General features: G+C 50.4%; 1 protein-coding gene across 1 annotated transcript in view; it reads right to left on the bottom strand.

Moving 5' to 3' along the window:
• hydin (HYDIN axonemal central pair apparatus protein) overlaps window positions 1–25554 on the bottom strand; it is a 1231368-nt gene extending 1205814 nt beyond the window's left edge. The window contains exons 1-3 of the mRNA XM_038807144.1: window positions 25417–25554; window positions 17992–18050; window positions 1286–1448 (exon numbers count right to left, since the gene is read on the bottom strand). Coding sequence (XP_038663072.1) covers window positions 1286–1417 — 132 coding nt within the window. The 5' untranslated portion in view covers window positions 1418–1448; window positions 17992–18050; window positions 25417–25554. The remainder of the gene's footprint in view (window positions 1–1285; window positions 1449–17991; window positions 18051–25416) is intronic.
• Between the last annotated feature and the right edge of the window lie 326 nt (window positions 25555–25880).

Below are 25880 nucleotides of genomic sequence, written 5' to 3'. Positions count from 1 at the left end.
ACTCCCTCTCTCCCCCCTCCCACTACTCCCTCTCCCCCTCCAACAACTCCCTCTCTCCCCCCTCCCACTACTCGCTCTCTCCCCCCCCCACTACTCCCTCTCTCCCCCCTCCCTCTACTCCCTCTCTCCCCCCTCCCACTACTCCCTCTCCCCCTCCAACAACTCCCTCTCTCCCCCCTCCCACTATTCCCTCTCTCCTCCCCCACTATTCACTTCCTCTCTCCCCCCCACTACTCCCTCTCTCCCCTACCCCAATACTCGCTCTCTCCCCCCTCCCACTACTCGCTCTCTCCCCCCCCCCCCCCACTCTCTCCTCCCCCCCCTCCAACTACTCACTCTCCCCCCCTCCCCCCCAACTGGCCACTGCATTTTTGGGGGTGCCTTCCCCAGTTTGCGAAGACTCCGGGATGGTCCGCTCACCTTCTCACTGCTCGACAGCCAGCACGACTGGCTGATGACTTTAAAAAGGTGTGGACGGCGACGGCGTGAACTGGGGTCATGGCGTCAGGACTTCGGCCCATTCGGGCCGGAGAATAGCGGGGGTTCTGGAGAATCGCCATTTTGGGTGCATCGGGCGATTCTACGGGTTTTGGCGCGCGGAACACGACGGAACAGATTTGGCCATTTCGGAGAATAGCAGGAGCGCGTCGGACCGGTGTCGCGTGAAAAACTGGCGGGGCCCGCTATTCCCAACCGGCGTGACATCAGAGAATCGAGCCCAAGGAGTTGGGAATTCATAAATGTAAAACATAGGTAATTAAAACTCCACAATATGTCTTACTTATAAATGTCAGCTCTTCAGTTGTGGGGGTGTATGTAACTTATCTAATTTATAGTTTGCAGAAACATGAATTGACACAGCATGTACGTGAAAAATAACAGATTGCTTGGGTGGGGTTTTCCAGTCCTATCAGCAGTGGGCGTCATTGCGAGCAGGATGGGAAAATATGGATGAGAGCCAAAAGTCCGTTTGCCACTGACATAAAAAGAGTTTGCCATTATCCCCTCCCTACTTTCATGACAAGTTGGATAGGCCAAAAAGAAGCATTCAAAACTGACAGCCCAGCCAGCTGCCGGTGTAGAGTCACGGAGACATTGTTGGCAGTAAAGGTGCCAATTGTAGTTACTCCCAGACAACCATCTGAATTCCTCAGAGGCTGGGACCTCTCTCCTCAAGCTAATTCTGGAATAATGAACTACATTCCAGGACCTTGTGGAGGTGCGAGTGACATGATCACCATCTCAGCACAACACAGTCAGAAAAAAGTGTATATTTTGTTCATACCTTAACATCTTTCACCTCTCTAGTGACCATTTTTGGATTGGCAGGTTCCACCACCTTGCTTTTAAATCCTTCTGGCATCTTGAAGGTGCTCTGTATTGCCCGATCAGGCACTTCCACATTGCTTGCAGCCATCTTGTACTCGCTTCACCAGGATTCAGCTTGTCTGTAAGACAATGAAAAAAAAATCAGCCCCACTGTAAATTAAATATTATGTTGTACAAGAGCAAGAAACTGGAGATAACCGGAGATTATTAGTGCAGGGTTACGGAGTAAAGCATACTCAACATAGTTCAAGCTGCCTGCCACTTGTCTGCTTATGGGCTGCTATGTTTTTCCCCAAAAAATGACTGAAATTGTGGATGTTTATAACAGTATTCCTATCAGAATCCAGCAAGAGAGATTGGAGCCACTTGTCCTGTGGTCCTTTTTGCTGATGAATATACGCATGCTCTGTAGGTTGTATGGTAGGCTCAGTGAGTAGTTTTGCAGTTTTAGTGGCTCAGGCTGCTTCAACCCTTGTATATAGTGTCCCTGTACACATACGCAGCAAGGTCTTTGACTCTCCCTTTAAATTTTACCATTTGGTAATCCGTCGGCCCTCTCTCCCACTTTGATATTCTCCTCCAACTTTTTTTCTTCCTCAATGTTCATCTATCTCTGCTGCAGAGTAACATGTTTTTGTTCAGAAAATCTGATATCAGAAGTTCTGCAGAAATATTACTTGCAAATTTATGCGTTCTGCTTTTCTTGTTTCAAAATGATAGTGAACGGTGCATATTTTAAAATGAAGATAAGAAAGTGTTATTTCGTTGTCTCTCACAGCAGATGCACATTGCATAGCAAACCACTGCGGAGGTCCACCATCGCTTGGTTTCTCTTGGTTTAACCCTACAGAATCCCTACAGTGCAGAAGGCCATTCAGCCCGTCGAGTCTGCAATGCCCCAGCAAAAGAGCACCCTATCCAGGCCCACTCCCCTGCCCGTTCCCGCAACCACACCTAACCGGCACATCTTGGGACACGAAGGGGCAATTTAGCATGGCCAATTCACGCAACCTGCACATCTTCGGACTGTAGGATGAAACCGGAGCACCCGGAGGAAACCCATGCAGACACAGGGAGAATGTGAAAACTCCACACAGTCACCCAATGTATTATTTGAATCCGCATCCCTGATGTGAGGCAGCAGAGCTAACACTGTGACACCATGCCTCCCATTGCCATCATGCTGTCCGTGTGATAACTGCGAATGGAAATTTGATTCATTTGGAGAGTAATATTCAGCAGGTCACCAGGCAAACAATCTACCCTTTTATTGGAAGCTTGCCACAAGATGGTGGTGCATGTAGGATTGCACTGCATTTTACATGACCTCAGAAGACAAATTACATCAACTGTATACAATACTTTCCCCAATAGAATAACCATTAGTCAGGTTTATTTACAAAATAGAATTATTACCGAAGCAAGCAACATATGCAAAAAGTAAAAGCACTGCAGAAGAGGATTAGGTTTATCCTCACTGAATTCTAATTCTCTTACATTTAAATTTGTACTCATGGCTCCTCTACTACTAGAAACAGTCAGATGTACCAAAATCATAAGGAATCCTATCACATTGCCCCATAATTTGTATTGGTCAAATCAAAAGTTACCTAACTTTTCAAGCTTTTTTCGTACTTCTTTATTTAATGTATTTTATTCCAAACATATTCAAAAGTACAAAGATATAAATCAAAAAACATTATCCACCCCCCCCCCCATGACGAACAATTTGCCAAACATGGTCACGAACAGTCCCCACCACGTCTCAAAGCCCTCCACTGATCCCAATTCGAACTTGATCTTTTCCAGCCAGAGAAAGTCGTATTTGTCCCCCAGCCAGGGCGCCATGCATGGTGGCATTGTCGACCGACATTCCAACAGAATCCATGGGCAACAAGAAAGTCGAAGGCCACAACATCGGCTCTCCTCAGCTCCGATATTTCCGATACCCCAAAAATCGCCATTATTGGGTCTGGAACCCATCCTCCACCCCACAATCTTTGATAGTATCCAGAACACCCCCTCCCAGTATCTCTCCAATTTCACACAGCCCCAGAACATACGTGTGTGATTTGCTGGTTCTCGCCCACACTTCTCACACTCACCGTTGGAAGAACTCACTCATCCTCGCCCTAGTCATGTGCACCCTATGCACCACCTTAAATTGAATCAAACTCATCCTTGCATACAAAGAGGTCAAATTTACCCTACGCATCACCTCACTCCTCATCCTATATCCCCCCCAGCTCCTCCGCCCATTTCTCCTTAATCCTCACCCTTGCGGTCCACCTGGCTCCCCCAACCACCCATACACATCACCATTCCTACCCTCCCCCTTCCACATCTGGGAGCAGCAGCTGCTCCATCAGGGTCTACTCCAGCAGCTTGGGAAACCCTCTCCATTCCTTCCGCGCAAAGTCCCTCACTTGCATATACCTAAACTCACTTCCCTTCGGCAGTTCCACCCTCTTCCGCAGCTCTTCCAAACCTGCAAACCTCTCCTCCTGATATAGATCCGTCGCCCTCAGCAGCCCCACTTCCTATACACGCCATCCGTCTCCCCGGCTTAAATCCATGGTTTCCACACAGCGGTGTCAGCACCGACATCCCCTCCATCCTAAAGTATCTCCTCAACTGGTTCCACACACCGTGCACTGCATCGCTAGGCTCACTGTGTACCTCGTTGGTGCCAATGGAAATGGCACCGTCACTATGGCCCTTGGGCTGAACCTCAACAAGACAGCTGCTCCATCTTAATCCACTCTAACCCCTCTCCTTCCCACACCGCCTGACCTTATTCACAATCACCACCCAGTAGTAATGCAACACGTTTGCTAGTGCCAACGCCCATTTCTGCCTCTGTAGCAGGGCCCTCTTCACCCTAGATATCTTCCCCGCCTATATAAACTCTGAAATCGTTGCATCCAGTTTCCGGAAAAAGGCCTTCGGGATGAAGGTCGGGAGGATCTGGAATACAAACCGGAACCTTGGAAGAACATTCATTTTGATCACCTGGACCCTCCCTGCCAATGTCAGGTGTAGCGTATCCCATCTCCTAAAATTCTCCCTAACCTCCTCCACTAACGTTGTCAGGTTCCGCTTGTGCATCGTCGACCACTCCTCCATCACTGAACCCCTAAACACATGAAACTGTCCCTGGCTACCCTAAATGGCAATGCCCCTAGATTGGCTCCAAACTGGCTCCCCAACCCGCCACATTCACTTGAAACACCTCACTCTTTCCGACATTCAACTTATAGCTCGAGAAGTCCACAAACCTCTCCAATATGTCCATAATTTTCCCCATACTCTCCAATGGGTCCGGCATGACCAGCAGCAGGTCGTCTGCATACAGCGACATCCCTACTACCCCTTACAATCCCCTGCCACTCTAATGACCCCTTAAGGGCCATCGCAAAGAGCTCTATCGCCAGTATGAACAACAGCAGCGACAGCGGACACCCCTGCCCTGCTCCCCTGTGCAACCCAAAGCTCCGTGAACTCATCTAATTAGTCCGTACACTCGCCACTGGAGCCACATACAACAGACGCACCCACACAACAAACTTCGGGCCAAACCCAAACCTTCCCATAATCTCAAACAGGTACCACCACTCCACCCGGTCGAAAGCCTTCTCCGCTTCCACAGAGACCACCACCTCTGGCACCTGCCGCTTCAACAGGGTCATGATCACGTTTAATAACCGCCTGATGTTACTGGAAAGCTGCCTGCCCTTTACAAAACCGTTTGGTTCTCTACAACCACCCACAGAATGCATTCTTCCATCCTCCACACCACTAACATGACCAACAATTTCACATTGTTTAGCAGTGAAATGGGCCCGATATGACCCACACTCCAACAGGTCCTTCCCCTTCTTCGGGATTAGCGTGATCGACGCCTGGGTCAGTGTCTCTGGTAGCCCATCCACTTCCTCCAGCGCCTCGTTAAATATCCCCTGCAAATGAGATGCCAACTTTGTCGAAAACTCCTTATAGAACTCCGCCGGGTAACCCTCCGGCCCTGGGGCCTTCCCCGACTTCATCCCTTTTATGCTATCCATCACCTAGAACATAGAACATAGAACAGTACAGCACAGAACAGGCCCTTCGGCCCTCAATGTTGTGCCGAGCCATGATCACCCTACTCAACCCACGTATCCACCCTATACCCGTAACCCAACAACCCCCCCCTTAACTTTACTTTTATTAGGACACTACGGGCAATTTAGCATGGCCAATCCACCTAACCCGCACATCTTTGGACTGTGGGAGGAAACCGGAGCACCCGGAGGAAACCCACGCACACAGGGGGAGGACGTGCAGACTCCACACCTCTCTCAGCCTTAGCAGTTCCTCCAGTGCCTGCCTCCTCTCCTCATCCAGCCTTAGGAATTCCAGCTCATCCAGAAAATGCCCCCTATCCCCTTCCTCACCAACTGGCTCGGCCTTATTTAACTTCTTGTAATACTCCCTGAACGCCACGTTAACCTTCCCCTGCTCCGACACTACCTCCCCCTTCCCTGTCCGTACCCTCAGAATTTCCGTGGACGCGGCTTGTCTCCATAGCTGATGGGCTAGCATGCGGCTTGCCTTCTCTCCACATTCATGCTGCACCCCTCCCTTGCCCTCCGTAGTTGCCCCACTGCCATCCCCGTCATCAAACTATCCCTGTAACCTCTTTCTCTCTGTCAACATCTCCTCGGTGGGGGCACTCGAATATTTCCTGTCTACCTCGGCTACCTCGTCCAACAATCATCCATACTCCTCCCTCCTCCTCCTGCCTCTGTGTGCCTTGAACGAGATAACCTCTCCATGAACCTCTGCCTTCAATAACTCCCAAAATGTGGCCACCGATACCTTCCCATTTTGATTCAGCTCTGATCACCAACCGCACCTTCTCAGAGCCCCTTGTCTGCCCCAAATCCAACCTCTATCCCGACCTCTGCTCCTGCCTCAAGCTAAATCTAACCTCCAATCATTGCGGTACATGGTTGTGGTAGTATGACTAGGGCAATTACGGTACCCTAGAACCAAGCTGCCATTGGTGCTGAGGACTCTCTGCCCATTGGCCCAGGCAAGTCATGTGCCTCTCTGCCAATTGGCTGAGGCTAGTCATGTGACTCCCCGCCGATTGGCTGAGGTTGGTAGCTCCGCCTACGAGGTGGGATATAAGAACCCCTACCGGCTGGCAGTCGGCCTTTCTCTGTACGTCTACTGCCAGGCACACATCTAGTGTATTAAAGCCTGTTGTTTGGAACCACTTCACGACTCGAGTCCAATTCATGGTGCATCAATGGTCTGAGATCACGATTCCTGCATACTCCACCCCCACCAACACTGCTCGGCTACAGAAAAGTCAATTTTAGAGTATACCTTGTATATGTGCGAGAAGGAGTACTCCCTCTCCCCCGCGTTTCTAAACCTCCACGGATCCACCATTCCCATCCTTTCCATAAACCCTCCCAACTCCTTCGCTATCCTCAACCTTCCCATTGACTTAGGGCTCAACCTATCCACCCTCAGATCCAGCACACAGTTAAAATCACCCCCCGTAATCAACTGATGAATGTCTAGGTCTGGAATCAATTCCAAAAATCCCTTCTCCACAAATTTCACGTCATCCCAATTCGGCGTGTAAACATTAACTAGCACCACCAGCGTCCCCTCCAACATCCCACTCACTATCACATACCTCACACCTCCTCGGCCCCTGCAAACACTGTTGTTTTGCTCAGCATTGTGGCCACTCCCCCGTAACTTTGAATTAAGTTCAGAGTGAAAACCTGACCCACCCATCTCTTTCTCAACTTGACCTGATCCTTCACCCAGAGGTGCAGCTCCTGCAGAACGACCACCCCCCGTCTTCAGGCTCCTCAAGTGCACGAAGACCCAAGACCTCTTCACCGGCCCGTTCAGTCTCCGTACATTCCATGTTACAAACCTTCCCGGAGGCTTGCATCTCCACTCCTCTCTACTGTCCGCCATCATTCACTTCCAATTCTACCTACTTTGATTTGACTCCCTTCTCCACAAATGATCAAGCTCATTCTCCAGCACTGCCACATCACATCCACCTTCACCCCCATCCCTCCCTCCGACCCCTCCCCCCCAAACCCCCGGGCCTCCTCCCCACCTCACTTGCCAGAGTGGCAGCTCCTGCCCGAAGGCCCCTCCACTCCTTCCCCCACCTTTCCTTCCTCAGTCTGTGCAAACGGGTCCCCGTGGACCCCACCCTCCCCACAGATGTCTTTGTTTACAAGTGGTGCCTCACCTCCGCCTCCAATACCATCACCTGATCATTATGATCGGACATAATCTTCTCCATTTCCTGGATCTGTGCCCCTGTGCCTCCAGACACTTCTTAACTTTCTCCATCGATCCTTTCAGGGGCGCGACCGCTCCCTCAATGGCCTTCGAACGATCCTCATGCATCTTCTTTCACTGCTGCGGAACTCTTCGCCAATAAACGCAATCAACTGCTTCATCTGAGGTTTTCCAACTTACGACAACCCTTCATCCTCCGCCATCTTCCCAATTGCTACTGCACCAGAGGTCCTCTCCAGGTCTTTAACCTTTTCCTGCCAGGCCTGGTGACGAACAGACATGCTACTGACGGCTTGGGGGGGGGGGGAACTTCTCCTCCACACCTTCAGCTACACTTTCCTGTCGAAACCAATGCCTTCGAGCCAGAGCTGTCCTTTGTGCAACCATTCACTCCATGGCAACCACCAGATGTTAATTGTTCTCCTTGCTCATTCCAGCTGGAATCGTCATCAGTCTCTGCTGCAGTTCTCTATCACCTCAACATCCTTCTTATGATGTGCAGTTCAGTATTGCACAAATTACTAACTGAGGTCATTTTAATATTCATATGGGTTCATTATCTTATATATCTTAAGAGATAAAGATTAATAAAAACTAATGTAGGCCCCTTACAGTCAGAAAAAGGGGAATTCAGAACAGAGAACAAAGAAATGGTTGAGGAACTAAATTCGTACTTTGCTTCTGTCTTCACAAAGGAAGGCATGAATAATGTATCAGAAGTTCTGAGACACACAAGTTTTAGTGAGGAGCTGAACGAAATTAGTATTACAGTAGTAAATAAATAGTTTTGGAGAAATTAATAGGATTGAAGGCAGACAAATCTCCAGGGCCTGATAATCTTCGTCCCAGACTACTTAAGGAAGTGGCCCGAGAAATAGTAGATTCATTGGTGGTAATTTTTCAAAATTCTTTGGACTCTGGAATGGTTCCTACAGATTGGAGGGTAGCAAATGTAACCTTGCTATTCAAAAGGGGAGGTAGAGAGAAAACAGGGAACTATAGACCAGTGAGCCGAATGTCGGTGGTAGGGAAGTTGCTGGAGTCGATTATCAAGGATTTCAGCATTTGGAAAGCAGTGGCATAATCAGAAAATCAGCATGGATTTACGAAAGGAAAATCATGCTTGACAAATCTACTAGAATTCTTTTGATGATGTAACTCATAGAATTGGCCAGGGAGAACCGGTGGATGTGGTTTATTTAAGACTTTCAGAATGCTTTTGACAAGGTCTCACATAGTAGATTAATATCATAGAATTTACAGTGCAGAAGGAGACCATTTGGCCCATCGACCCTGCACCAGTCCTTGGAAAGAGAACCCCACCCAAGCCCATGCGTCCACCCTATCCCCGTAACCCCACCTAACCTTTTAGATGCCAAGGGGCAATTCAGCATAGCCAATCCACCTAGCCTGCAAATTTTTGGACTGTGGGAGGAAGCTGGATAACCCAGAGGAAACACACACAGACACAGGGAGAAAGTGCAAACTCTGCAGAGACAGTCACCCAAGGCCAGAATTGAACCTGGGTCCCTGGAGCTGTGAGACAGCAGTGCTAACCACTGTGCCACTGTGCCGCACACAAATATATAAGAACATAAGAACATAAGAACATAAGAACTAGGGGCAGGAGTAGGCCATCTGGACCCTCGAGCCTGCTCCGCCATTCAATGAGATCATGGCTGATCTTTTGTGGACTCAGCTCCACTTTCCGGCCCGAACACCATAACCCTTAATGCCTTTTTTCTTCAAAAAAACTATCTATCTTTATCTTAAAAACATTTAATGAAGGAGCCACAACTGCTTCACTGGGCAAGGAATTCCATAGATTCACAACCCTTTGGGTGAAGAAATTCCTCCTAAACTCAGTCCTAAATCTACTTCCCCTTATTTTGAGGCTATGCCCCCTAGTTCTGCTTTCACCCGCCAGTGGAAACAACCTGCCCGCATCTATTCTATCTGTTCCCTTCATAATTTTTAATGTTTCTATAAGATCCTCCCTCATCCTTCTAAATTCCAACGAGTACAGTCCCAGTCTACTCAACCGCTCCTCGTAATCCAACCCCTTCAGCTTGCCCCTATGTAAAGTTAACGTGCATGGAATTACGGGTAGTGTCTTGAGATGGATAGAAAGCTGGTTAGCAGACAGGAAGAAGTATTTGGAATTAGTGGGTCATTTTCTGATTGGCTGGCAGTGACTAGTGGGGGACCGCAGAGATCTTTGCTAGGATCTCAACTATTCACATGATATATTAATGATTTGGACAAGGGCGATCTATGGGAGGATTTCTGGGGAGGACGGTGTGTTCGTGGAGGGGATCAAAGTCAAGTGGAAGGAAGAGTTGGGGCAGGTTATGGAAGGCAGTTTGTGGTGTGAGGTGCTCTGGAGGGTGAATGTCTCATCTCCTGCGCAAGGTTGGGCATGATACAGCTGAAGGTTGTGTATATGGTGCAGCTCACGAGGGCAAGGATGAGCCGACTCGTTGAGGAAGTGGAGGATATAGGTGAGCGATGTGGGAGGAGCTCCACAAACCATGTAGATATATTTTGGTCCTATCCAAAGCTGGAGATGTATTGGAGGGAGGTTTTCAGTGTAATCTCGGGGGTAGTGCACGTGAACTTAGAATTAGGGCCCCTCAAAGCCATTTTTGGGTTGTCGGACCAGCCAAGGCTGCAGGCGGGTTTTAGCCTTCACCTCGCTGATTGCCAGGAGATGGGTCCTGTTGGGGTGGAGGTCAGCTTCTCCGCCCTATACCTCGGCTTGGCGGAGGGATCTAGTGGAATATTTGACTCTCGAGAAGGTGAAGTTTGAACTAAGGGGGATGAAGGAAGGGTTCTACAATTCATGGGGACTGCTTATTATCTGCAAATTTGCAGATGATACCCAGTTGGGTGAGAAGGTGTGCTGTGAGGAGGATGCAGAGATGCTTCAATGGGTTTGGACAGGCTGAGTGAGAGGGCACATATCGCATGACTCAGGGTTCTTTTTACAGAGAAAGATCCAGCGAGTTCAGTGTTTCAAGTCGAAAACCTTTCATCAGAACTGGTAATGGTTTGCTTAGAGACCCAACAGCTTTTAAGCATCATCGGAAAATGGGGAGGGGAGGAAAGAACAAACAGGTAGGATGGAACAAGATGGAAGGTAGTACATATTAAGTGACAAAAGGATGTGATAGGGCAAGTGTAAGACAGAAAAGATAACAATGTGATAAACAAGGAAACAAAAGATATACGCAGAAAAGAGTAAATGGGAAAGCAGAATCATCACAAACAACCCGTCCAAAAAAATGGAGGGAGGTTATTGTACAAAATTATTAAATGCAATGTTGCGCCTGATGGTTGCAAAGTGCCTAATCAAAGGATACAGTGGTGTTCGTGATTGTGGTATGCTTCACTGGAACAATACAAGAGGCCAAGGATAGAAAGGAAAGATTTGGAGTTGATCAGAGAATGGAAATTACAGGGAATTTGAAATTCTGGGTCACACTTGTGGACTGAATAGAAGTGTTGCATAAAAACCAATCACTCAACTGTCTCCCCAATTTGTATGTTTGGCAGAGAGCCCAGACTGTCATTACATTGTTGAAACAGATGCAAAGAAAGGAAAACATTGCCTGGTTGATAGCTCAAGCTTTATTTCTCATATGTTTTGCCAATTGTTTAATGTTTATTTGAACAAGGCAAAGAAGTGCCAAGTACTTATGGTTTCTGCTAATGATACTTTAAACATGTTTTTTTTCCAAATATTTCTTTACTCTCCTCCTTTTTTGCATTTTCTCCCAAATTTACACCCACCAACAATAAACCATATTCAGTACTAAAGAATAATCAGGAACAAATATGTCAATCCCCATATCGATAACAACGATCCCATCCTCCCACCAAACCCAAAACATTTTCCCTCACGTTCACATAAACAATTGACAAAAAGGAATCAGGAATCACCCGTGGCCACCATTAACACCCATTCCTCCCTCCCCCCCACAACCCTCCCACCCTCCCCAACTAATGTTCGATGTTATCCAGTTCTTGAAAGTGCATGATGAATAATGCCCATGAATTGTAGAACCCCTCCATCCTTCCCCTCACTTCAAACTTAACCTCCTCAAGAGTCAAGAATTCCAACAGATCCCCCCCGCCACGCCAGGGAGAGGTTGCCCTCCATCCTATCAGGATCTGCCTTCAGGCGATCAACGAGGTGAAGGCTACAACATCTGCCTCCGCACCCGTTTCCAATCCTGGCTAGTCCAACACCTCAAATATGGCCTCCCGGGGACCCGGGTCCAGTTTCATGTGCACCACTTTAGAAATTATCCGAAAAACCTCCTTCCAGTAATCCTCGAGCTTTGGACAGGACCAAAACATATGAACGTGATTAGAGGGGCCCTGCCCGCAACGTTCACACACATCTTCTACCCCTTCAAAGAATCGGCTCATCCTCGCCCTCGTGAGGTGCTCTGTATACCACCTTCAGCTATATCAGCCACAACCTCACGCACGAGGTGGAGGCATTCACTCTCGGAGCACCCCACATCAGAACCCCTCCGCCATATCCTCTCCCAAATCTTCCTCACACTTTGCTTTGATCCCTTCCAGCGGTGCCTTCTCCTCCTCCAAAATAGCTCCACAGACCGCTGACACTACCCCCTTCTCCAGTCCCCCTGTCATCAGCACCTCCTCCAGCAATGTGGAGGCCGGTTCCTCCTGGAAGCTCTGTATCTCCTTTCCAGCAAAATCTCGAACCTGCATGTATCTAAACATTTCTCCCTGCTCCAGCCCATACTTCGCTTCCAGCTCCTTCAATCCTGCAAACCGACCCCTAAGAAACCAATCCTTCAGTGTCTTAATCCCCTTCTCCTCTCATTTCCGAAAATTTCCATCCCACCTCCCTGGCTTAAATCTGTGGATCCCCCGAATCGGCATTTCCCTTGACCATGCCCCCAACCCGAAGTGTTGGCAAAACTGCCTCCAAATTCTCAATGACGGTATTATTACCGGACACCCTGAGTACTTATCCGGGGCTATCGGGAGCAACGCTGTTGCTAGTGCTTTCAATCCCAACCCCCTGCACAAACTCTCCTCTATTCTGACCTACTGGGAATCAACCCATTTTACCCAGCTCCGCACCTTCTCCACATTCGCCGCCCAGTAGTAATACATCAGATTCGGAAGACCAAAACCCCCTGCCTGCCTTCCCCTCTGTAGTAGCACCTTTCTAACTCTGTCCATCTTCCCTCCCCATATGAATGACATAATCCTTCCCTCAATATCTCTGAAAAAAGCCTTTGGCAGGAAAATCGGCAGGCATTGAAAAATAAACAGAAATCATAGCAACACGTTCATTTTAATCGCCTGTACCCAACCCATCAGTGACAGAGGGAGACCATCCCACCTTTCCAGATCTGCTTTCACTCTCCCCACCAAACTAGAAATGTTGTATCTGCAGAGCCCCCCCGCACTCGCGGGCAACCTGCAACCCCAGGTACCTAAAGTGAGTCCCTGCCCTACGGAATGGCAGCACCCCTCACCCCTGCCCCCACACCCAGCCGAGATACCACAAAAAACTCACTCTTGTATAGATTCCCACCCCTCCCCAGACTATTCCTTTCCATACCCCCGAACTTCTTAATGCAAGGCCAATGACTCAATTGTGAGTGCAAACAGCAGGGAGGAACATAGGACATCCCTGCCTAGACCCCGGTGGAGAGAAAAGTATCATGAGCTGATGTTGTTTGTGCGGACACTCGCCCTCGGTTCTTTATGTAGTAGCTTTACCCAATTCCCAAATCTTGGTCCAATCCCAAACCGCTCCAGAACTGCCATCAAGTACCCCCATTCTACCCGGTCAAACGCCTTATCAGCGTCCAATGCCACAACCACCTCGGTTTTCTTCCCCTCTGCCAGTGCCATAACGACGTTCAATACCCTTCTAACGTTTGAAAAGAGCTGCCTCCCTCTTACAAACCCCGTCTGATCTTCACCTATCACCTTTGGGAGGCACTCCTCCAGCCTACCCGCCAGTACCTTCGCCAATACTTTTGAGTCCACATTCAGAAGTGATGTGGGCCTATACGACCCACACTCCATCGGATCCTTATCATTTTTAAGCAACAGGGAAATCGATGCCTGCCCCAAAGTTTCTGGCAACATCACCTTCCCTGTCGCCTCTTCAAACATCCCCACCATCAGGGGTGCCAGCTTATCCTTGAATTTTTTATAATATTCCACCGGAAACCCATCCAGCCCTGCCTCCTTAGCCGACTGCATCATCCCAATCGCATCCTTTCTCTCCTGCTCCACTATCACTCCTTCTAATGTGGCCCTGTCCCCTTTCCCTAACCTCGGGTATTCTAACCCATCTAGAAATTCCTGCATCTCACGATCTCCCCCGGGTGGCTCTGACCTGTACAACCTCTCATAAAATTCCTCAAAAACCTTGTTAATCAGATCCGGCGCCACCACCAACTTCCCTGCCCTATCCCTCACCTGCACAATTTCCCTTGCCGCTGCTTCCCTCCGGAGCTGACCTGCTGACAGACACCCCGCCTTATCTCCATGTTCGTAAACTGCACCTCTTGCCCGTCTCAGTTGGCGCACCACCTTCCTGGTAGATAGTCGGTCAAAGCTCGCCTGCAGTTCCTTCCTCTTTTCCTGCTTTGCTGGGTCCCCATCCTCTGCATAGCTCCTATCTACCTCCAACATCTCATCTATTACCCTCTGCCGCTCCAACCTCTCCTCTTTGTCCACCCTGGCCTTAAACAAGATCACTTCCCCCCTCACCACCGCCTTTAGAGCCTCCCAGACGCCTGCCTTTGACACCTCACCCGTACAGTTGAAACCTGCATATTCCTTAATTACCTTTTCAATTTTCTCACCGAACACTTGGTCCCACATCTAACTTCCATCCCGGCCTCTGCGCTACCCCCTTCTCCGACACCATATCCACCCAATGCGGAGCACGATCTGACACTGCAATTGCCGAGTATTCCGATCCCTTAACCCCAGCCAACAAAGCATTCCCCACCATGCAAAAGTCGATCCGCGAATATACCTTATGGACTGCTGAGAAAAACAAGTACTCCTGCTCCCTAGGGTGCAGAAATCTCTAAGTCTCTAAGTGTCCACCCCCCCTCCTCCATTTCCACCATTAGCCCAGCTAACGCCTTCGCCCCCCCCTGATGGGACCAGTGAGCACGGCCGTGACCTGTCCAACCTTGGCTCCTGCACCAAGTTCCAGTCCCCCCCCCCCCCCAACTATCAGTTTGTATGTGTCCAAGTCGGGGATGGCACCAAACACCTTCATTGTGAATCCCACATCGTCCCAATTGGGGCCATATACACTTACCAGCGCCACGAACCACCCCTCCAGCATCCCTGTCGCAATCACATATCTACCCCCCTGACCTGCCACCACCTTCTCCATCTGGAAACGTACTCTTTTGCTGACCATTACCGTTACCCCTCGAGCCCTTCTGTCAAGTCCAGAGTGAAACACCTGACTAACCCAGCTCTTTTTAAGTCTTGCCTGGTCCTTCACCCTCAAGTGAGTCTCCTGCAGCATTGCTACATCGGCTTTCAAACATTTAAGATGCGCAAGCACCCTTGACCGGACCTCCTAACCCCCTCACGCTCCACATGACTATCCTAACTGGGGGTCTCTCACCAACCCCCCCCCCCCCCCCCCCCCCCCCCCCCCCGCCAACCCTTCTCATCCACCATCATCATACCACCGGGCCCTGCCCCATGAGCCTCACCCGCCCTTATCCATTATTAACATCAAAAAACATCTCCCAGCATCAATCCCTTCCCCTCCCCCTCGCTTGCCTCGTAGGCCCATCGAAACCTGCTAACCAGGCTCCAATGTCCACAGCCCTCCTCTCACCTCCGTTCACTAGCCGACTTTAGTTAGCTAGCACGGGTGGCTCCCCCCCCGCCACACTATACCGTCCCCTCCCACCCAGTCCCAGAGGAAGAAAAAACAAAAGCAACAATCCAACCCACACAATTCACTAAACTAAGATATAACCGTCGCAACACAGAATGCCAATCAACCCAACCAATAACTTGAACTCTGGAACAACGTGAAGAGAAGTAAATTACAATACACATCAGTAAACAGAAAGTTATAACATTTATACAGTTTCCAGCTCCCCAATCACAGTCCACAGTCTCTCTTCCAGCTCCGCTCCTCACGTCTGTCCCAAGCCTTCTGCCCTCACGAACGCCTCAGCCGCCTCAAAATAAAAGTCTTTGGCACCATACATCACCCTCAGCTTCGCCGGGTATACCATACCAAATCGCACCCCCTTCTTGCACAGTACCGCCTTCACTCACCCGAATGCCGCTCGTCTTTTTGCCAACTCCACCGTCAAGCCCTGGTAGATCCGAACTCCGGCCCCATCCCACTGCACCTCGTGCTTCTGCTTCACCCAGCTTAACACCTTCTCCTTCATGCAGTACTTATGGAAACAGATGATTGCTTCTCTTGGCAGCTCATTCACTTTGGGCTACAGCCTTAACGACCGATGAGCTCAGTCCAGTTCGTACTGAGAGGGGTTCTTCCCCTCCCCCATCAGCTCCGCCAACTTCTTAGCGAAGTATTCTGTTGGCCTTGGGTCCTCTATCCCTTCGGGCAAGCCCATAATTCTTAGATTGTGCCGCCTCGAGCGGTTCTCCAAGTCCTCAAGCTTTGCTCGGAGCCCTCCGTTGACCTCCACCGCCCTCCGCAGCTCATCCCCCATCGAGGTGAACTGGTCGCTGTGCTACGACGTGGCCTCCTCCACTTCCTTCATCTTCTCGGCCAGCTCTCTCACCACGGCCGATGTCTTTGCCACAGCTACTCGCACCGGGGCGATTGCCTCCTCCACCAATGATTTCAATGTTGACCGCCACCTCCTTCTTCAAAGCCTCCATGTGCCTCGCAAACTGCTTTTCTAGCTCCACCACCATCAACTCGGTCATCCTCTCCACTCTAAGTAGTGCGGCCCCACCATGCGGTCCAGCCTCCGCCATCTTGTCAGCACTTTTGCTCGTCTTCTCATTCAACAGCGAGCCCGCGTTCCCTCCCTTCCTTCACGCTGCTTTTCGCATCCTTTAACGGCTTATTATTTTTCCTTTTTCTCACTCTTCCTTCCTTCTTCAATCTCAAATTTCTTTAAAACTTCTTTCTCTTTTTTTTGTATACCTCCAGAATTTCCCTGGGACCGGGCTCAGTCTTCTTACCACATTCTAGGCGGGAGCCATCTGATGTGGGACATCTCACCTCCATCGCGCCCTGGCTTCGGGCCTCCCGCCTCGGCCTCCGCTCCCGCTGCTACCATCAAGTTTTCAGGAGAGAGTAAAAACAGAAAAAATCTTTCTCTTTTCTACTTGTAGTCTTTGAGGCCTTCAGCTTTCAGGCTGCTCCTTGGGGAATAAGTTGTGTACCCCGCTCCTCCTCCACGTGCAGCTGCCCCACCGAATCCACCAGGACTAGTCTCTTCCCTCCCGCCCTTTCAACCCTCCCACTCCATGAAACGGAGCTTTGATCCTATCACCGGGCGAGGGCGACAGGGCCGACCCCGGAAGAGTTTTATTCTATGCCAGAAAATTTTGCGGGAACCCCCGAAAAAGATCGCAATATCGTGAATCGGCGGGAGCTTCTTCGGAACGCGGCCGCTCCGCTTGCAGACGCCACCGGAAGTTCCACTTTATAAATATGGTTGATTTACACTTTAGGCTTGTAATTTTATTTAAAAAGAATGTTACAAATGTTTTTTTAAAGTATTTTCACATGCCATTGTTACTGTATGGTTCATTGATTCTGCACAGAATCTGAACTGGTGAATGAGAATGGAAGTGTCATAAGTTGACATGGAGGATAGAAGGGGCATTAAATGTAGGTGAGGCATCAGAGTGTATGGAGAGCGGGAGGGCATGATAAGAGTTAAAGACCAGAGAGCCTAATATTTAATAAAACAACTGGACAAAATCCCATAAACAGAGATGGGCATTTTAACCATCCCACTTCTGCACACAGTAGCCCTGTGGCCGCCTCCAATTTTATCAGGTTTGGGGGTGGGAGGAGGCTGTGAGCAGGCTTGGTTCTATTCCATTCCATATAATAACAAATATCACACTATTTGGGGCATTTTTTCCCGAGGCAGCTATGCCGAGCTGGAAAATTTCCCAACTCGAGATACCTGCCTAAAGGTGAAAGTTTGTCTCTTGAAGAACAGGCTGCCCTACTCAATTGGCATCAGCTAAGAATGGTCAGCATTGAACTTGCTTCTCACTCTTGACATAATACCTTGAGGTCATCCTCTGCTCCCATTCAAGGGCTCCAGTTTTAGCACTTACCTATTCAGTTCACTGACTGATAAGCCCAATTCCCACATCAGTTTGCACTCAGCCAGCCCCTGTAAGTAAAGAAAAACATTGATACATGAATAAAAATTGAAGTATTGGTCATTTATCAAAACCCTGAGATTTACTATTGAACAGAAAGTCAAATAGACCAGTCACATGAATAATCAGACTACAAGAGCAGGTCAGAGGTTGGGAATTCTGCAGAGATTAACTCAACTACTGATTCCCCAAAGCCTGCCCGCCATCTACAAGGAGCAAGTTAGGAGTGTGATGGCATACACCCCACTTGCCTGGATGAGTGCAGCTCCAACAACACTCATGAAACTCAACACCACTCAGGACAAAACAACCCATTTTATTGGCACTCCATCCACAAACATTCACTCCCTTCACCACCGGCGAACAGCGTGTACCACCAACAAGATACACCGCAGTGACTCATCAAGGATCCTTTGGCAGCACCTTCCAAACCCAGAACCACTACCATCTATAAAGGCTTTTTCAAAGTGCGGGTCGCGACTTGTGGGTGGGTCGCAGGCAGGTATAAAAAGGGTTGCGCGCATCCTGAAATTAACATAGGTATCCCAACTACTGGGTGAGATCAGCAGGATCGCAAACAGAAAAAGTTCCATGAAAATGGCTTATGTGAGGTGAGATACGGGAGAGTGTATGGCCCAGGAGTGAGAAGCAGAGTGGACTGGCAGCTTGACTGACATCACAAACAGATGGTTAGTTGTAATTTGGAATCATCACATAGACAATACTGAAGCCAAGTAACAGGACATTGGGTCGTCACCAATCAATCCGACTCTTCACACAACTAAACAAATTGAGTAGCTTTTCATGTTCATCCACCAAGAGATTCAGTTCCCATTTCTATTAAGAAGCAAACACAAATCCTGACCCTGAAGCCCTCTGCTTACAATCTCTCCCTTTCTCTCTCTCGATCCTCTCATTGGAAGGAGCTTTTGGGAAGCCCAGCACCAGGTTGGAGAGTTGTGGGAGGGATAACAGGGTTCGGAGAAATCTGACTTCTTCCTTTCTGGGTCTGGGTGACGATCCTCACCCGCAGTTAAGCTCATTGCTTTTACCAGATTAAACCTGGCACAGAACAATCACACTTGGACTCTTTCACAACAGGTACCGAAGGAGAGTCCTCAGGATTTTATGGAAACTCGCTGTCTTTGTCTGCACCCCACCCCGCCCCGCCCCGCCCCCCCACCCCCCACCCCCAGAATCATTTTGCATTGTTCATGAAAAAAATATATTGATATCAATCCCAAAAACAGCTTTTCCGAGTTTAAACCGATATCCCTTTGTCTTAATCTCAGTTTAATTTGCAGTAATGTTCGGGATTCCTCTTCCCCAGCCATTTATTAGCATATTGCAAGATTAGTATTAAGATTAAGGGCTATTAAGCCTAAATTTATCTAGTGTCTCCTCTGTGTTAGTTATAGCTCAATGAATAATGCTCTTGTCTCTACATCAGACGGGTGTGGGTTCACCTCCACATCTAGGCTAAGTGTAGTACTGCAGGAATGCTGCCCTGCTAGAAATGTCATTTTCCAGTTACCATGTTTCATGGAGGCTCTGTCTCTCATGTGATGTAAATGATTCCATGGGACTACATTGAATAAGAGCAGGGAGTTATCCCTGATGTTCTCTGTGGTAGTATGATTGGAGGTACTACGGTACCTGGGAGTGTGAGCTACCATTGGTGGAGAAGGCTGGCTGCTCATTGGCCCAAGCGTTTGAATTTCATTGGTCGGGACGTAAGGTAGCTCCGCCCAATGAGGCGGGGTATAAGAACCCGTGTTTCCCAGCAGCCAACCTTCTTTCTGTACTCGAGCTGCTGGGAAAACATCTTGTTGATTAAAGCCTTCAATTCGGACTACTCCTTCGTTTCAGTAGTTATTGATCGCGCATCAATTTAATCTCCAAGTTTTTAAAGGATGGAGCTCCGCATCAAGCCCGAGTGTCTACGACTCAGCCCCCATGCAGCTAATGCAGCAGCTACGTTCAAGCATTGGCTGGCTTGTTTTAATAGCTACCTCAGCACAGCGGAAAACGTACCAACGAGGGAGCAGAAGCTACACATCTCCACTCTTGCGTCGGCACCGCCACCTACACGCTCATCGAGGACACATCCGACTACGACACTGCCATGGAACTGCTTAAAGGACACTTCATCCGACCGGTAAATCAAGTTTACGCTCGGCACTTGCTGGCTACGAGGCAGCAGATCCCTGGTGAGTCGTTAGACGATTTTTACCATGCGCTCCTTGTACTGGGGAGGAACTGCAGCTGCCCGCAAGTTTCTGCCAATGAGCACACTGAACTCCTAATCCGGGACGCCTTTGTTGCGGGTATTCAGTCCCCACAAATCCGCCAGAGACTGTTGGAAAGGGAAACTTTGAGCCTCACGGAGGCACAGGCCCTCGCGAACTCTCTAGATGTTGCAAACAGAAACGCCCGTTCATACACCCCCGACCTGGGCAGCGTGGAATTTAGCTTCCCTTTCCCCTACGTACTCGGAATCGACTCAGGCCTGTGCTGCAAGAGGCCCTGGAAACCCCACTGGGCCCCGTTGTTATTTTTGTGGACAGGCAAAACACCCCCGACAGCGTTGCCCAGCCCGATCGGCAACGTGCAAGGGCTGCGGCAAGACAGGCCATTTTCTGTCCGTTTGCCAAGCCAAGGCGGTCGCTGCAGTCCCGGGCAGCGACTGCAGGACATCACCCCGTCTCTCTCCAAGGGCCCCGTGCGGCACGCGAACTTCTCTGTCCCAATCCCCCAACGCCACGTGCGGCATCCGGGCGCCGCCATCTTGAGTTTCCGACGCCACGTGCAGGGGACGGGCACCGCCATTTTGTCCATCTCCCGCCATGTGCGACCAGTGGGCGCCGCCATCTTGGATTGGCTCCAAGGACCCCGGCGCAGGTGACTACGCACCGCCCGATGACGACTCCGATCTTCTGCCACAACTCGCTTCAGTCACCTTGGACCAGTCTCGACCCCGCACCCTCTGTACGGCGACGACGAAGGTCCTGCTCAACGGGAATGAGACGACCTGCCTACTGGATTCCGGGAGCACGTAGAGTTTCATACACCCTGACACGGTAAGACGCTGCGCTCTTCCTGTCTATCGCATAAAGCAAAACATCGCCCTGGCCTCTGGCTCCCATTCGGTTGAGATCATGGGGTATTGTATAGCGGACCTCACGGTCCAGGGGAGGGAGTTTAAAAATTACAGGCTCTACGTCCTCCCCCACCTCTGCGCGGCCGCACTCCTGGGGTTAGACTTCCAGTGTAACCTCCAGAGCCTAACTTTTAAATTCGGCAGCCCTATACCTCCTCTCACTGTCTGCAGCCTCGCGACCCTCAAGGTCGAACCCCCGTCCTAGTTTGCAAACCTCACCCCGGACTGCAAACCTGTCGCCACCAGGAGCAGACAATACAGTGCCCAGGACCGGGTCTTCATCAGGTCCGAGGTCCACCGGCTTATGAAGAAAGGGGTCATCGAGGCTAGTAACAGCCCATGGCGAGCACAGGTTCTGGTGGTAAAGACCGGGGAGAAGAATAGGATGGTCATAGACTACAGTCAGACCATCAACAGGTTTACACAGCTGGATGCGTACCCTCTTCCCCCGTATATCCGACCTGGTCAACAGGATCGCACAGTACAAGGTCTTCTCCACGGTAGACCTGAGGTCGGCCTACCACCAGCTCCCCATCCGCGCGAGCGATCGCAAGTACACTGCTTTCGAGGCAGACGAGCAGCTCTACCACTTTTTAAGGGTTCCCTTCGGTGTCACAAACGGGGTCTCGGTCTTCCAACGAGAGATGGACCAAATGGTCGACGGTTTACGGGCAACCTTCCCGTATCTCGATAATGTCATCATCTGCAGCCACGATCAGCAGGACCATGACACCAATCTCCGCAAATTCCTCCAAACCGCAAAACTCCTGAATTTGACCTCTAACAAAGAAAAACGAGTGTTCAGCACCGACCGCCTAGCCATCCTCGGCTACCTAGTGCGAAATGGAGTGATAGGCCCCGACCCGGAACGCATGCATCCCCTGATGGAGCTCCCCCTCCCCCACTGCTCCAAGGCCCTGAAGCGCTGCCTCGGGTTTTTCTCATATTACGCTCAGTGGGTCCCAACTATGCCGACAAAGCCCGTCCTCTCATCCAAACAACCACTTTCCCCCTGTCGACGGAGGTCCGCCAGGCCTTCAGCCGCATCAAAGCGGATATCGCAAAGGCCACGATGCACGCCATCGACGAGTCCCTTCCCTTCCAGGTCGAGAGCAAAGCGTCTGACGTAGCTCTGGCAGCCACCCTCAACCAAGCGGGCAGACCCGTGGCCTTCTTTTCCCGCACCCTCCATGCTTCCGAAATCCGCCACTCCTCGGTCAAGAAGGAAGCACAGGCCATAGTAGAAGCTGTACAACATTGGAGGCATTACCTGGCCGGCAGGAGGTTTACCCTCCTCACAGACCAATGGTCGGTGGCCTTCATGTTTGACAATGCACAGCGGGGCAAGATTAAAAACGACAAGATCTTGCGGTGGAGGATCGAGTTATCCACCTACAACTACCACATCTTGTATCGTCCTGGGAAGCTAAACGAATCTCCCGATGCCCTGTCCTGCGGCACCTGTGCCAACGCACAAGTGGACCACCTCCGTGCCCTGCACGAGGACCTCTGCCACCCAGGAGTCACCCGCTTCTTCCATTTTGTGAAGACCCGCAAACTGTCCTACTCCATCGAGGAGGTCAGGACAGTCACCAGAAACTGCCACATCTGCGCGGAGTGCAAACCGCACTTCTACTGCACCGGAAAGGCGCCTCTGATAAAGGCTTCCCGTCCCTTTGAACGCCTCAGCATGGACTTCAAAGGTCCCCTCCCCTCTACCAACCGCAACACGTACTTCCTCAACGTGATTGGATGAGTACTCCCGCTTCCCATTCGCCATCCCCTGCCCCGACATGACCACATCCACCAGCATCAAAGCCCTCCACAGCATTTTTTCCCTGTTCGGATTCCCCGCCTACATACACAGTGATAGGGGGTCCTCCTTTATGAGTGACGAACTGCATCAATTCCTGCTCAGCAAGGGCATTGCCTCAAGCAGGACGACCAGTTATAACGCCCGGGGTAACGGACAGGTCAAGAGAGAGAACGGTACGGTCTGGAAAACCATCCTACTGGCCCTACAGTCCAGAAATCTCCCAGTCTCCCAATGGCAGGACGCCCTCCACTCCATCCGGTCGCTACTCTGCACTTCTACAAATCAAACTCCTCACGAACGCCTTCTTGTCTTCCCCAGGAAGTCTTCCTCAGCTCCCGACCTGGCTGGCAATCCCCGGGCCCATCCTGCTCCGGAAACACGTGCGGGCACACAAATCGGACCCGTTGGTCGAGAGGGTCCAGCTGCTCCACGCTAACCCGCAATATGCAGCACGGTAGCATTGTGAATAGCACTAACTGCTTCACAGCTCCAGGGTTCCAGGTTCGATTCCGGCTTGGGTCACTGTCTGTGAGGAGTCTGCACATCCACTCCGTGTGTGCGTGGGTTTCCTCCGGGTGCTCCGGTTTCCTCCCACAGTCCAAAGATGTGCAGGTTAGGTAGACTGGCCATGATAAATTTCCCTTAGTGTCCAAAAATTGCCCTTAGTGTTGGGTGGGGTTACATGGTTATGGCGATGACCTTGGGTAGGATGCTCTTTCCAAGAGACGGTGCAGACTCGATGGGCCGAATGGCCTCCTTCTGCCATGTAGAACTGTAAATTCTATGTGTATGTGGAGTACCCCGACGGCCGACAAGACACGGTCTCTCTACGGGACCTGGCGCCCACCGGATCCCCGCCATCGCCCTCGTCACCAGTCCCATCCACCCCTCCACAGGCTATGGCGGGACACCCCCAACCGCAACTGCTCCCTGCAGGTGCTCCCCTCCCTGGCCTACCAACCCCCCCACCTGAGCCGCTTGGAGGACTAGACACCACCCCCACGGCCCAGCCCTCACCAGCGCCGTCTAAGGGTGTTGAAACCTCCACGAGGACCGGATCATCGCTCCCGGAGTCATGGATGCCCGCATCTCCGTCAACATCTCCGATGAAGCTCCGCCGGTTGCAGAGGACACCCAAGGCTCCCGATCGTCTGACCGAGTCGATATGAACTCTTAATGGACTTTTTTTTCTCTGTCTCTGTAAATAGTTGCCATGTTGATAACACAACTCCTGACGCTGTACATAGTTACGTGCCAGTGGGCAGCCGCCATTGGAGAGAGGTATAGTCCCATCTCACTAGTCATACTACCAGTAAATTGTCGTCCCCCCCACACCAGAGACTACCAGTCATGGCTGGACGCCCAATCAACACCCCCCCCGGGTTCCTTTCTCAACAAGGGGTGAATGTGGTAATATGACTGGAGGTACTACAGTACCTGGGAGTGCGAGCTACCATTGGTGGAGAAGGCTTGCTGCTCATTGGCCCAAGTGTTTGAATTTCATTGGTCGCCCAATGAGGCGGGGTATTAGAACCCGTGTTTCCCAGCAGCCAACCTTTTTTCTGTACTCGAGCTGCTGGGGAAATATCTTGTTGATTAAAGCCTTCAATTCGGACTACTCCTTCGTTTCAGTAGTTATTGATCGCGCATCATTCTCATTATCATTTATCCCTCAATCAACATCATAAAAACAGGTTATCTGGGGCGGGATTCTCCGGCTGTGTCAATGGATTTTTCCATTGTCAGCTTCTCGCCCGTGGCTTTCTTGCGGTGGGCGGGGCAGAAGAATCCAGCCCTTGGCTTTTTCACATTGCTGTTGTTTGGATTTGCCGTGCATAAATTGGCATCACAGCAGTGACTGTACTCCATTAGTTGCAAACTAAACTACTTTATACTCATTTGTGATGGTGCTAGAAAAAATGTAAATCTTGTTTTTTTAATTCAAACATTGACATCAACCTGTAGCTCTTCTCTGCCCTTTGAATATATCCCTACTTTCAGAGAGTCAGATAGTTTTGCAACACATAAAGGGGCACTTCAGCCCATCATGTCTGTACCAGTGATCAAGTGGGTCCCTAAGGTCAGCCAGTTGGCAAAAGTGGGTGCTGTGAAAAAAAAACACTGATATAAGAACAAAGGCAGCAGTTACCTGGGAGTCCACCACCTGGAGGATCCCTTCGAAGTCACTCACGGTCCTGACATGGAAATATATGACCATTGCTTCACTGTCACTGGGTCAAAATACCTCCCTGACAGCACTGTGGGTGTACCTACACCACATGGACTGCAGAACTTCAAGAAGGCAGCTCATCACCAACTCCGGATCGACAATAAATGCTGGTTTTTCAAATCACCCCCATTCCATAAATGAATAAAACAAAACAGGTTGGCTGTGGATTACCTTTATGATCCTCAGTCCGAGCCCTGCATCCTCCCGCGTGACAGTCACCCTCTCAGGAGGTTTGGGGCAGTCGCTGGACGGGCTGGCTGGTTGATTGAGGGGCTCTCGGCTCTCAGTCCTCCTCTCTCTGCTGCTGCCGCCGCTGTTGTTGTTTGCCTTCACCATGGAAACGCCGGGAGCCCCAGCGCCTCCACGTTCCAGTATCGGTCCGTGCCATTGGCCATGATCTGGGACACGTGATCCGTCACGATGGCAACGGGCAAGCCGGCCGGACACAGCGCTCGGCCGTTGCTCTCCCAGTGGTTTGACTTGCTGGAGGGAGGGGGAGGGACTCAGTGGCAGCCATTATCCCTCGGGGTATTGCGGGGCTCTGTCTCGGTGAGTCTCTGCCTCCATTTTAATTCTTAATCCGTTCCAATTGGAGCTGCCAGCTCTGATTGGACAAATGATCCCATAATCCCGAC

Source organism: Scyliorhinus canicula, chromosome 9 (genome assembly GCF_902713615.1).
Source record: "Scyliorhinus canicula chromosome 9, sScyCan1.1, whole genome shotgun sequence".
NCBI lineage: Eukaryota > Metazoa > Chordata > Chondrichthyes > Carcharhiniformes > Scyliorhinidae > Scyliorhinus > Scyliorhinus canicula.
The sequence above is the reverse complement of the archived record's forward strand: the minus strand, read 5'-3'. Positions and strand labels throughout refer to the sequence as shown.